Source organism: Drosophila biarmipes, chromosome 2R (assembly GCF_025231255.1).
Source record: "Drosophila biarmipes strain raj3 chromosome 2R, RU_DBia_V1.1, whole genome shotgun sequence".
Taxonomy (NCBI): domain Eukaryota; kingdom Metazoa; phylum Arthropoda; class Insecta; order Diptera; family Drosophilidae; genus Drosophila; species Drosophila biarmipes.
This window is the reverse complement of record NC_066615.1, coordinates 9209001-9221431: the sequence shown is the minus strand read 5'-3', so window position 1 is coordinate 9221431 and position 12431 is coordinate 9209001. Positions and strand designations below refer to the sequence as shown.

The 12431-nt window shown below is 40.6% G+C and overlaps 5 protein-coding genes and 1 long non-coding RNA gene across 8 annotated transcripts; 3 read left to right on the top strand and 3 right to left on the bottom strand.

The window, feature by feature from the left end:
• The first annotated feature begins 52 nt into the window (after positions 1–52).
• Positions 53–1738, top strand: LOC108026951 (eukaryotic translation initiation factor 5A). Of its 2 annotated transcripts, none has more exons than XM_017098164.2 (4): positions 53–196; positions 754–961; positions 1189–1390; positions 1455–1738. In XM_017098164.2, exons 2-4 carry the CDS (start codon positions 756–758, stop codon positions 1524–1526), a joined length of 480 nt encoding a protein of 159 aa, XP_016953653.1. In that variant the 5' UTR covers positions 53–196; positions 754–755; the 3' UTR covers positions 1527–1738. The 2 variants fall into 2 exon arrangements, with proteins under 2 accessions (XP_016953653.1, XP_016953654.1); XM_017098165.3 differs by having other exon boundaries at positions 174–192.
• Positions 861–1285, bottom strand: LOC127011019 (uncharacterized). Its single transcript, XR_007764025.1, has 2 exons — positions 1152–1285; positions 861–1094 (listed from the first exon to the last, which is right to left on the bottom strand). It is a non-coding gene; the product is annotated as an uncharacterized LOC127011019 (long non-coding RNA).
• Positions 1739–2714: 976 nt separating the features above from the next.
• On the top strand, positions 2715–3715 carry LOC108026529 (60S ribosomal protein L12). Its single transcript, XM_044092347.2, has 5 exons — positions 2715–2736; positions 2805–2866; positions 2974–3047; positions 3113–3293; positions 3450–3715. Exons 2-5 carry the CDS (start codon positions 2830–2832, stop codon positions 3653–3655), a joined length of 498 nt encoding a protein of 165 aa, XP_043948282.1. The 5' UTR covers positions 2715–2736; positions 2805–2829; the 3' UTR covers positions 3656–3715.
• A 529-nt stretch (positions 3716–4244) lies between these two features.
• On the bottom strand, positions 4245–5072 carry LOC108026566 (60S ribosomal protein L39). The gene is made up of 3 exons (XM_017097517.3): positions 4927–5072; positions 4739–4842; positions 4245–4384 (listed from the first exon to the last, which is right to left on the bottom strand). Exons 1-3 carry the CDS (start codon positions 4927–4929, stop codon positions 4336–4338), a joined length of 156 nt encoding a protein of 51 aa, XP_016953006.1. The 5' UTR covers positions 4930–5072; the 3' UTR covers positions 4245–4335.
• Positions 5073–6124: 1052 nt separating this feature from the next.
• On the top strand, positions 6125–8525 carry LOC108026950 (ras-related protein Rap-2c). The gene is made up of 4 exons (XM_017098163.3): positions 6125–6606; positions 7870–8007; positions 8111–8228; positions 8300–8525. The coding sequence occupies exons 1-4, from the start codon at positions 6472–6474 to the stop codon at positions 8455–8457; spliced, it is 549 nt and encodes a 182-aa protein (XP_016953652.1). The 5' UTR covers positions 6125–6471; the 3' UTR covers positions 8458–8525.
• A 598-nt stretch (positions 8526–9123) lies between these two features.
• On the bottom strand, positions 9124–11893 carry LOC108026926 (transcriptional coactivator yorkie). Of its 2 annotated transcripts, XM_017098137.3 has the most exons (5): positions 10870–11890; positions 10246–10337; positions 9672–9827; positions 9380–9432; positions 9124–9319 (listed from the first exon to the last, which is right to left on the bottom strand). In XM_017098137.3, exons 1-5 carry the CDS (start codon positions 11727–11729, stop codon positions 9215–9217), a joined length of 1266 nt encoding a protein of 421 aa, XP_016953626.1. In that variant the 5' UTR covers positions 11730–11890; the 3' UTR covers positions 9124–9214. The 2 variants fall into 2 exon arrangements, with proteins under 2 accessions (XP_016953626.1, XP_016953627.1); XM_017098138.3 differs by lacking the exon at positions 9672–9827 and having other exon boundaries at positions 10870–11893.
• Between the last annotated feature and the right edge of the window lie 538 nt (positions 11894–12431).

Genomic DNA, 12431 nt, shown 5'->3' with positions numbered 1-12431 from the left:
AATCGAGTCAACTCGAGTTCCAAGTCCACCGTTTCAAAATCAAGCAAAAGTGGAATGCTCCGAAAATTCCGAGTGCTAAGAAGCACCACTGCTCCTCTCTTATTATTGACCGGAAACAAAACGTGGGTTTGATTCGATAGCAGGGTTCTTTCATTTTACATCTTCGGTTGGAACAGTCACTAGACTTTGCAAGTAGGTTAGTAATTTTGCATTTTTTTGGCTAAAAAATTGCCAAATTCACCGGAAAACGCAGGAGGTGTCTGCAGGCGGCTGGAGCTGGGCCAGACAGTTGGAAAATCAGTGGAAGCTGGTTGGTTTGAGCTCCGGGCGCCTCTGCACACTCAATATGTGCGAAAGAAAGCACCTACACACATATGTATGCATATCAACGATTCTGCAGTACACAACTTTCAAGTGCCGTGTCTCGATGACTTTGCCAATTCAAATGTTTGAACATTAAAGTGCTTGGGTGTGCATTTGGCATGCGACATTTTTGGTACATATGTACACAGGGATAGGTGCCGTGCCTGGCCTGCCGATATACGCATGCATATGTATGCATTTTTTCGGCTTGCTCACACTCGCATTCGCATGTGTGCGAATCTGTCTGCCTCCGTATGTATCTATAGGACACTGATGTACATAATGTGATTTCTTCACTGGCTGTGCCCGCCTTTGTGTTGAAGTGTGTTTACATTTAATCGTAATTAATTACAAAATAATTAATGGAATCAATTTCTTTTGTCGTGGCAGATATGGCTGACCTGGACGATCATTTCGATACCACTGACTCTGGTGCATCGGTGACCTATCCCATGCAATGTTCGGCGTTGCGCAAAAACGGATTCGTCATGCTGAAGTCCCGGCCATGCAAGATTGTCGAGATGTCTACTTCAAAGACTGGAAAGCACGGACACGCCAAGGTTCACATGGTTGGCATTGATATTTTCTCCAACAAGAAGTGAGTATACGAACATCTGTCGCAGCAGCAACACAAAGAGGTAGCCTCGTCTTGGGTGCTCTTGAACATTATCATCGAAAAGTTTTCGCCGCTAATCTTATCTTCTTCCAATAAATTATCAATGCATTGTTCTCTGGAAGGCTTTAGCTTAAATAATGCAAGATGTCTGCGAATAGCCAAATCCCCTTACCATAACTAAAACCTTGATTTGTTTATCATCTTTACAGATATGAAGATATTTGCCCATCTACTCATAACATGGACGTTCCCAATGTTAAAAGGGAAGACCTTCAGTTGATAGCTATAAGTGATGACGGCTTCCTTACATTGATGACCGAGGGCGGAGACTTGCGTGAAGACTTGAAGGTTCCAGACGGTGATTTGGGCGAACAACTGCGTGCAGATTTTGAGAATGGCAAGGACTTACTGGTGAGTTTCGTACAGCATCTATTTCGTAAAATCGATTGTAATCATCTTTTTTCTTTGCTTGCAGTGCACCGTTCTCAAGGCGTGCGGAGAAGAGTGTGTTATCGCAATTAAAACCAATACTGCTCTGGACAAATAAGCAAATTGTGTCGCTGTAAATTTCTGTTGCATTTACATCTGAAACAAATTTATTCAAAGATGCTGTTATAGGCTACTTGGCTCTACATCTTAAATCTGGTTCTAACGATTGTAATAAATATAACAGAAACTCGAAGCATCCATGTTTGAATAACTAAGTAACAAGATACACGTTTGCCAATAAAATTTTTTACCTAAACGTCATCCGTAAAATTTTGACCAGCTTACTATTTATTTCCTTTTTGGTACCATATGCTGTCTCAGCCGTAGTGCGACTAGCATAATTTGCACTCTGATGGGAGGGTAAACAAAACGTTTGATTGGCAGAGGTGAATGGCGTCACATAGCATGCCACTAGTAAACAGGGCGCGATCCACAAGGGGAGATGCCAGCGGTTTCGAACGGGCTATGGAGATGCTTTTGCGAACACATACCTTATTAAAAAAATATGGGATGCAGGATTTTTTATTCTAGTTGAGGCAGGTCGAATCTTTTTAACCGAACTCTATATTGTGGTTACAATTCTAATCGTTGAAAGTGAAATGAGATCTAAGATCATTATTAAGTACATATTGGACTACAAGGTTTTATATTTGTCATCACATTCATTTACTATTCTTTCGATGGGTGGTCTTTAAGGGTTTAAAGACCCAAGAATTTCAAACTTATTCCGCCATCCAAATTTGGTAGAATTGGTAATGCGATTTTTGAATGTTAAAACCCATTGGTTTTTGTCGATTATAAAATACCAAAACATACATATCGCAATATGCAATTTTGTTAATCAGAGCTGTGGGGAGAGAGAGGTACATTTTGGGAGTTTATATATAATAATTTAGTATGTTATAATTTAGTAAAACAAGTTAAGTTGAAGTTCTATTGATCAGCTGCTTTTCACGTCAGCTGTTATCGGATGGTGGGTGTGTCTTCAACTTGTATATATCGGTTACTTATGCTCAACATTTCTGGATTTGACTTTTTTTAATTAGGTCCCCAATGGCATGAAATAAGTGGAAAGCATTGTTTTACCAATATTTAAGCCAAACATTAAAATAGCAAATACTTTGATGAAAATTAGGTTCCATAATAGTTGAGCTCGTTCCGATTCCGCGTTCCAAAACAGTCTCTTTTCGTTCCGATAACGCGCGACCACTCTCATACACTCAGCCGGAATCTTTCTTCTTCTTTCTTTTTCTGTGTGTCTTTTTCCGGTACAGTACAAGAGCTAAAAATTTCTTTAAAAAAATCGGTAAAAAATAACATAATCTTTGCTTTGCAGGGACTGTTCAAGCCGAGATACCACAATGCCTCCCAAATTCGACCCCACGGAAGTCAAATTGGGTAAGTTTTCCAACCCACAGTTTAGTTGGGGAAACCTAAGCTCCCAACTAAACTGAGAAACGGAACTTGAGTGACGGACGAAAATAACATTATATTTCCAATTACAGTGTACCTGCGTTGCGTGGGTGGAGAGGTTGGAGCCACATCTTCCCTGGCCCCCAAGATCGGTCCCCTCGGTCTGGTAAGCATGCAACTTGTTTTGTTTACCTGCCTGTGCTAATGCAGATGTCTGCCCCGTCCCCACAGTCGCCCAAGAAGATTGGTGATGACATCGCCAAGGCCACCTCCGACTGGAAGGGTCTGAAGATCACCGTCTGCCTGACCATCCAGAACCGACAGGCCGCCATCTCCGTGGTTCCCTCCGCCGCCTCGCTGATCATCAAGGCTCTGAAGGAACCCCCACGTGACCGCAAGAAGCAGAAGAACAGTGAGTGTGGCCGGTTTATCCTGGGATCCCAAGGGCATTTGGCTCTGGGCATGGCTTTGGTGCAGCAAAGCTCCCAGCTGACTGCCCAAATGTGCCCCATCCCTATGGCCTATGGTTCATCAGTGGACTAACATCCCTTTTTGCCTTAAATTTCAGTCAAGCACAGTGGAAACATTGCCTTCGATGACATTCTGGCCATCGCCCGCGTGATGAGGCCCAGGTCCATGGCCCGCGAACTGAAGGGAACCTGCAAGGAGGTCCTGGGAACCGCCCAGAGCGTCGGCTGCACCGTTGACGGAAAGCACCCTCACGATGTTATTGACGAACTGAACGAGGGCACCATCGAAGTTCCCGCGGAATAAACAGTTTTTAATCCAGAATTAATAAATTGTACGCGTTACAGTCTGTAATAATTGACCCAATTGGAAAGTATTTTACTTTGAGCTTGCCCCGCCAATGTGCTTTTAGATAAGAACTGAGATTGTGGCAGGTGGTCAGCGTTGTACAGAAATATAGTAAATTTTGATGATCAAATGGGATAAGTTTTGTCCAATAAGGTGGCATGACTACAGCCCAGTCCTGTAGTTACCCGAGAATCTGAGGAATCCGCCTTAAGCTGGAACACCAGCTGACATTTTTCTTTGATTTGGCAAACATCTTAGCCAAAAATCGTATTTAGTTGTAATATAAGCTGATATAGTGTAGACATAATCGTGGGTGCAGAATTATAGTGGATTTCACAGATTACCGAAAACTAATGCACTCCCATAGTTAGTTATCTATAAATCATCAAATGGTTTTTTGTCTTTTTGATAATCAAGCAAAGCAGAATCCTTTTGAGATAGTTTTTATAACTTGACCAAGTTCTGCAAAATCATAAAACCCCTTCTGAATTAGGAGGCATTCCTAAAGAAATCCCCTCCTAACCCCACGTACAAAGAAAACGAGCGGTTTAATCCGAAAATTGAAAACGAATTTATTTTATATTCTTGAAAAGATCTTCAGCATTCCAACAAATCGTGGAGCTCCTGGAATCAACAGCTTACAGCTTCAACTTGGTACGCCTCCAGTGACGGCGCTTGGCGTTGTACCTGAAAACAGAAACAGAAAGTTCGAATCAGTCTGGCTCATAATTGATTTTTGGTGATTATGAACTGGGCGGTTTTCCAGTTCCCACCAAAACTTTGTTTCATCAGGCTAGCATTTGATTAAAACTCAAAAGGCATGTGACAGCTGTTAAAACTTGAAGTTACCCCAGTTCTTAAAGGAACCCTATTTGTTTTGACAAAATAAACCGGTGGCTCCCGTTCGGATGCGAAAAATACGATAACGCAAAAACATTGAAGTCTGACATTTTTAAAACGCCGCACTACATCAACAAACACTTCTGGCCATATATTTTAAATTACCCCTTGAATTTGAAGAAAAATCGATATGGAACTTACCGAATTGTGTTTCCAGTACGTAGGCGAACCCATTGGGGAACGGATCTGTTCTGCTTCAGCTTCTTAGCCAGCTTCTGCTTTATTCTGAATGACTTGTGTGCAGCCTAGAGGAAGGTGAAACGGGCGTTTTAGTACATCAAAGTTTGCAAAATATTAGATGATTTCAAATAATTAATTGGATTTCCCACCATTTCGTCCGATCTATTCAACGAGCACACCGGAAAGAAAGAAGTGTTGGTGGTGGGCTAGGGGCGATACATTTACGATTTCGCAGACGCATGGATTCGGAACGATGGTAATGAACCGAAAAGTTTAATAAACTGAAATAGTATGGTAAAAATAAATAAACATTCTTAAATTAAATGATTATTGCAGAGTAATTTTTGACATGCTAAATTATTTTTTACGTAATTTTTAGTTTTTTTTTTTGGTGCCCAATGAACACCTAAAGGAATGCTTAAATATTTTTTGATCAGCTGATGATATAAGCTTTTCGCATCGTTTTACAAATTTGGTGTTAAACTATTAATAAAACAGAATTTTACTGAATTTAAGAATCTCGGGCCTGTTAAGCCCTTGCCATATGTCATGGGAACTCTACAAAATGTTTGTATCACCAGTACTCATTATTAGTTTTAAAAGTTCTTAAAAAAATAAACACATTGCATATGGTTCTTGTTTTAAGCAATTTAAAAACTAATCACAGCTGCTTTAACCATTTAGGGTGTCTCTCTGAATTGCTAAATTTTCAACAATTAAACAGATAAAGAATGCTATGCATACTATGCGAATTTGTATCATAAAAATTATTTCATTTAATTACTATAATTGCGTAATAATGATTTCCAAAAATTAAAAACAGACAATTTTTCTTATTCTAATGGTAATTGCGAGCTTATTTTTTCGACTACTAAAGCTCTTTAATAGCCTGTAGTGTTGGTTTCTTAGCATCAGCTGTTATTTTTGTCATTTCATTTCAAGAGTGAAATAATAACATACAAAATGTTTGTTTTTGTATTTCGTTTTAGATTTTGCAGACTTTTATGACTAATTTTGGATAATCAGCTATTTTTATTAGCTGGTTAGGATTGTTTAAGATCGTCTGTGAACTTTGGTGTTTCACATCTGTCAAAATTCTCAACCATTCCAATGGGATAATTATGTAGGTCTTCGGTACATGATTATGTTTTTAATGTTGTGGACCGTCTGGATGACTAAAAGTGCTATCATTTTACATTTATTGGATCTTTAATTTGTTTTTCACTGAAATTTATTAAAATTATTTATTTCGATGGTCCGACGACAGGCTCATCGATAACCGAAACAATTGTCGTGTGTATCTGCCCCTAACATTTTTGTTCTAAAACCATTATTTCATTTCCTCTATACATATGCATCGTTCCATTTTCCCATAAGTGTCAGTGTCATCATTTATCAATTATCATTTGATTATTATATTTTTACAATATAATATGTGTTTAAGAAGGATGAAAAACGATTCCTGCTGAGGACGATGAACTTGTAGAGCGCAGTTTTGTCAGCGAACCAACATACGTGCATTACGTGCATTGAAAATTGAAACGCAATGTCAATCCACACATAATATTTAGCTTTGTAAACGGTTTTTGAGTTGAACTACATACACACAAATTGTGTTAAATATAAACACGTATAGAACACACATTTGCATCTATACTGCACGCATCGAATAACACAAAAAAGCTGATTTAACAATGCGCGAATTCAAAGTTGTTGTGCTCGGATCGGGGGGAGTTGGTAAATCGGCCCTCACAGTGCAATTCGTGTCGGGATGCTTTATTGAAAAGTATGATCCCACCATCGAGGACTTCTACCGCAAGGAAATAGAGGTACGTAAACCGTTCGTATGGCCGATATCGGGAGTACCAGACATAATCAATTTACAAACGTAGACACACGCACATATCTCTCTATATATACGTATATTTATACATGTATGTACTAAGCGTAATCACGCATATACATATGAACGTCTGTGCTCGCGGGCACATACAAACATAAGTATGCATACATATGTAGATACATATAATGGGCGATTAATTGTACATATATGTACGCTCGTGCACATATGTATGTTCATAAATTCACCAGCGTCTGTGCATCCAAATGTGCATATTTGAGCATAGGCGTAGGTGTTTGTGTAAGGATTAATGGCCAAGCCAGTTTTAAAAATGAATCATGGGCGCCGCAGCTGTGGGGTTAGTAAAATAGGGAGCGGAGTGATAACGCCTCGTACTCAGACTCGGACTCGGACTCTGCAACCTGCATTTGCGTTCCCTTATATTGCAATTCTCGTTTCACTTCGCCCGACAAACTTGTTCTCAAGATACAATGTGCGCCCTACACCGAGCTGGGTGTTTGTTTTTTCCAGTTTATTGCTGATAAAAGTTGTGTGTACAGCGTTATTTCATAGTTATTTGTCATAGCCGGTACCCAGGGAAATTGTTTTAAATATTCACCAAAATAACTATTAAGAAACGAAAATATACACTCAGTGCACAGTGGGCCAATGGTAAAAATATAGGCCGAAAATACATGTTTTTTGTGAGAAGTTAAATTAAGAAAGAGTAGTCACTCCTGGGTATTTGCCATGTACAATTACATGTTTTAATATTTTATTTATAGTTGCTTTAAAAAGGGGTTTCAAACCCCTCCGCCCACGGTGCGCTGTAAATGACGCACACACACTCACAGGCATAAGTTCATCGGATATCTGATACTTCATGAATCTCGGAAACGGGCTTTTCATTCTAAGAACCAGATGCAAGCGCATAAAGGCCGCTTTCGGCAGAACGAAATATATCTAATGATGTTGGAAGACAAAGAGCAAGCATTTCTTCCGCATTCGCACATGCCCACCATCATAAATACTACCCCATTTTACAGAAAGCACTTGTACAACCCCTAATACTGCAGTTTTACTTGCGGGAAAGAAAACTTATTGACATACCCCTTGGAGAGTAAATAACTATTCCAATTAATCCGTCCCGAGTCAAGAGAGCAAATGTTTGCCCAAGTTCTTAAGACATTCCTATTTAAGTTCAACGCCCTCGTACCACTTTTACTAATAAATGAAAGCCATTCTCTTGCAGGTGGACAGCTCGCCATGCGTTTTGGAAATACTGGACACCGCGGGAACAGAACAATTCGCATCCATGAGAGATCTCTATATCAAAAATGGTCATGGTTTTATTGTAATGTATTCACTTACGAACCATCAAACATTTCAGGTATGAAAGCCACGAGTTTCGTCGGGAGTCGTCAAATTTGCTTTACTTTTTACCTCATTTTTACCAATACTGCATATCTAATTCCTTTGTTTTCGTTCTGTAGGATATTTCTAGTATGAAAAATGTGATCACTCGAGTTAAAGGAAGTCAGCCAGCACCCATCCTACTAGTCGCGAACAAATTCGATTTAGATTGCCAAAGAGAGGTATCCACCGCTGAAGGTAAGCACCTGCACCCCAAAACCAAATAGGTCCGACCTTCCTAATGCCTTGTTCTTGTATGCTTTCCAAAGGAAATGCCTTGGCACAACTGTGGGACTGTCCATTTATCGAAGCATCGGCAAAGGATCGGATAAACGTAAACGAAGTATTCGCCACCATCGTTCGAGAGATGAACTTGACGCAAGAGAATCGGCAAAAAAAAAATTACTGTTGTTGTACGCTTTTATAGAAATTTTGTAAAATTGTAAGATTATTATAGTTAAAAATAAAATTACTAATATTTAATAGATAACGAAATGACGAAGGGCTTTTTATTGTTCGCACAACGGAGCAAACAAACTAATATCTTATGGAACAAACACATTCTAGGCTCTCAAGCTATGACTTTATTTCGACCTATCAAGTAATGCATAATTCAGGGCAAATTAGGAGATTCAAAAAATTGTGAATCATGCCCCAGTAGTGATCTAAGCATCAGCTCTATGACTGTATAGTACCGAATATCGTGAAGATATGGTGACTTAAGAAGAATGTTACTCCAGCGTCTCTATCAATGGTTAGACAGCCCCGAATCCATGCCTAAAGAGGTAGAACGCACACGTAGATCATCCAATAATCACATATTAGAGAACAATTATGGCCTTCTTTTACTGGCACTTTACAAAAGTCGAGGGCATGCGGTTTTCGGCATGAGTCATCGCTGCCGACCACACCTTCTGTCCACCTGAACTCTCTCTTTGGCGATCGAAAGTCATCTGAATTCGTTAGCCACGCTGATTTTTCATTTCAATCAGTTCGTTCATTTTAAACCCCCAAGCGGAGATGATGCACCAGCGGCCAAATGATGGAAACCATGCTATGATTAATAAGCACACGAAATTCAAAAACATGTATGTAAAGAAATACTATAAAATTTGAAAAATATTTAATTTAGAATAATACAAAATATAAAACTTTTAGGTCTAATACAGATGTATACATTTGAATTAATTAATTTTATACCATTCCAAATCGTCAGGTTTATGGGAAGACGGCGGATTTACAATGGCCTGTGCGTCATTGAACAAGTTACTGCAAAGATTATCCTCAATCTGAAAGTGGAAAGAGTGGTGGAACTCAGTAATCCAAATGGAGTGGTCGAATATGCTTACCTGGAGGGAAGACACTAAGTTATCTGGGCAGTCGAGCACGCTAAGCCCAGATTCTGCAAAGATATATGGCGATAGGGGGTGTTAATGAAGGCATGGGAAAGATTAGGAGTGTTTCAGTCCTATCTGAAGATCAGTACTATAGTGAAAGCAGAGATGCCATGGGAATTACGTGATCTGCCCCCGCCCACTGCGCACTCAAGTGTTATCTAGCGATATCTCTACGATACCTGTGTGTCTCGTGGTCTTACGCTAGTTGGGGTGTTGGATTTTTCGGATTTGGATCGAGACTTACGCATTCTGGGATCATTCCATGAAGTCGTTCGATCAATGTGATTTATAAAGTAAATATCTCCGGACTCGGTAACTGCCTGCTCCCAACCATCCGGCAGTGGACCCATATTGTTAGCAATGGTCGATGTGGTAGTTTGTTTTGTAGTTTGCAAAACATCTATCGAACAAAAACAATGAATTACAAACGAAAGTAAATAAAAACAAATTAAAATAGGTCTAAAACGTAATGCTTCAGTGTAAGCGGATGATAACCTAGGGGCTTTTGCAAACGGCATGCAGCACATCAAAAATCTTTTTCTTTTAACGATTCGAACCATCTATTTCCGAATGCCAAAATAATAAGAATCCGACCCAATCCCAGGAAAGTGTTAAAGGAATCAAATTTAGTAAATTCCCTGAAATTGGTTTTAGTGCTGATCATGCGTTAGATGAAATGAGTTATGGCCTATTTGATTCCTGCCTAGCCTATAGCATTGAGTTCTCCAGGGATGATTCAGGCGGGTTAGCAATGAAACGCAGCCACAGGCAGTTAACGATTTACTTATTTGATGCAAGAAATCCCGGATGGAACCTACCATTCTGCTTTATTCGCTCGGCCATTAGAATTTGCTGCGGCTGGCGGTATTGAATTCTGGGATCCTCCCACTGCGTAGATTTTGTAGTATGACTGCAAGTAGAAAAAATGATTATTGAAATGTTTTTGGAACAAATAAAGCTGTTCAAAAGCTTATCCAAAAATCGGTGATTGTGATTTGTGAATGATTAATTTTGTAAAGAGAAGTACGTGTCATATGTATACAAGTACCCCAGTTCTTGAAGAAAAACTTGGATTTCTTGGCTTTATGTATTCGACTTTAGAGCTTGCCTAGTTTATAAATATGGGTTAATTAAGACTTTTTATACCCTTCGGGGCTGTCACAGAAATCTCTTGGAGCAAAATTCGGATAGTAATACTGATGTGCATAAGAAGTCCTCCCGAATTTTGACTAAATAGAGATCTTTATGTCAGCCTCGTAAATGAATTAAAATAGTATTTAGTCTAAAAACGATAACCACAGACACTCTTAAATTACTCCATACATATCATCTTCTAAAGAGTATCTTTTAGATTTATCTTGTCTTATCAAATACTGCTTTGAGGTGGAGATACATGTGGTTGCCTTATAAAGATGTAGACACCTTAGAGCCCTTATACTCACTTCAAGTAGTAGATCTGGCCATCGTTGGTCTTGGCCTGCTCCCATCCCGGAGGCAAGGCGCCCAGTTGGCGCTGCAACTGGATGGGGCTGATGACGTCGTAGGAGCGCTGCTTCTTGTGCACTGTCTGCATGGACATGGGGATGTCCTGCGACATGCAGGTGTTCATGGCGTCCAGATCGATCTGGCCGGAGCTGGCCGGGGCACCGCTTGGGAACTCCTGGGCACTATTCTCGGGGAAAGTGGGCCCAGCGGGCTGCTGTTGGCTGCTCGGATTGGCATTCGGATTGTTGGCTGCTGCGTCGCTCCTGGCGCGCACATTGAAGTTCTGCTGCAGCGAGGCGGGGCTGCTGCGGGCACGAGAGTGATGTATCGCCAGGCGGCTGTGCTGCGGAGATGGCTGGATCTGGAGCGTTGGGATGGCGGCGATGGGCGACTGGTCATCTGGCTGCTGGATGACGCGGGCCGCCTTGTTGCCGATGCTGATATTCGACTGGGAGCCCGCATCGTAGGTGGAGTCCGCACTGTTGGCCCGCGAGTGCGACGGCGCCGGGGGCGTGAAGAAGGAGTTGGGCAGCTTCCGCATGCGCAGGGGCAGCTGCAGCGGGCGCTTGGCGTCACCCGGATTCAGGACGCTGTCGAACAGCGCCTGGAGATTGTCGTCCGTGTCCTGGTTGACCCGCACCACCAGATTGTTGGACTTGATCGGCGAGAGCATGTCCTCGTCGTCGATCTCCTTCTCGATCAGGCTGTTTGCATTGCTGTTGCTGCTGGCTGACATCGTCGTTAACATATAAAAGGCACTTATTGTATACAAACGAAAACTACATAGAAATATCTTAGCGATTAGGCACGCGCACATATATGTTCCTTCATATACGCATCACTCTATCGCGCTGCACTAAGCGAAACTATAACATAAATGTGTTAAAAACTAAACTTCGTTGCAATAAATAATAGTAATAATAATAATTACGGAACTGCCAACATAAAAACACACTTGGGGAACACCATCCACTTGTCTATTCTGATTCCAGCGTTCCCCTGTTATCGGTTTCGTGGCTGCACCTGCGGAATGTGAGGGGTATTCCTCAAGCGGTTTTCGATTTGTTGACTTGATTCGCTGTCGCTTCTGTCATCAGCTGACCGTCGAATGGTCAATGGTTTAAATATTTTTTGATCTGTTTTTTGTCTAAATATGCAATTAAATTCTTAAATATACCAGATCAAAGGCTTATAATTTAAGTTTACACTTTACAGGCTTACCATTTTCATATGATTGTGTTTTACGAATATAAAGATATCGATAAACCAATATTTGGTAGCAACTTATTTCTTCTTATTTGTTAATCACCAATTGACTGTAGCATTTCTGAAGCTTATGAGGAATTGTAACTGTGTTTTCCTCGATCTTAATTGAGCTTTCAATTAAAAAAACAAATAACCCCATTTTTTTTAGTGCACCTTTGTTTCTACCTACAAGGAACGACCTGCTGTGGAACAAGCCATCCCGCATCTTATCGTTTCAGTTCCACCCGTTTCGTTCGCTTCCGTTAGAGATGAA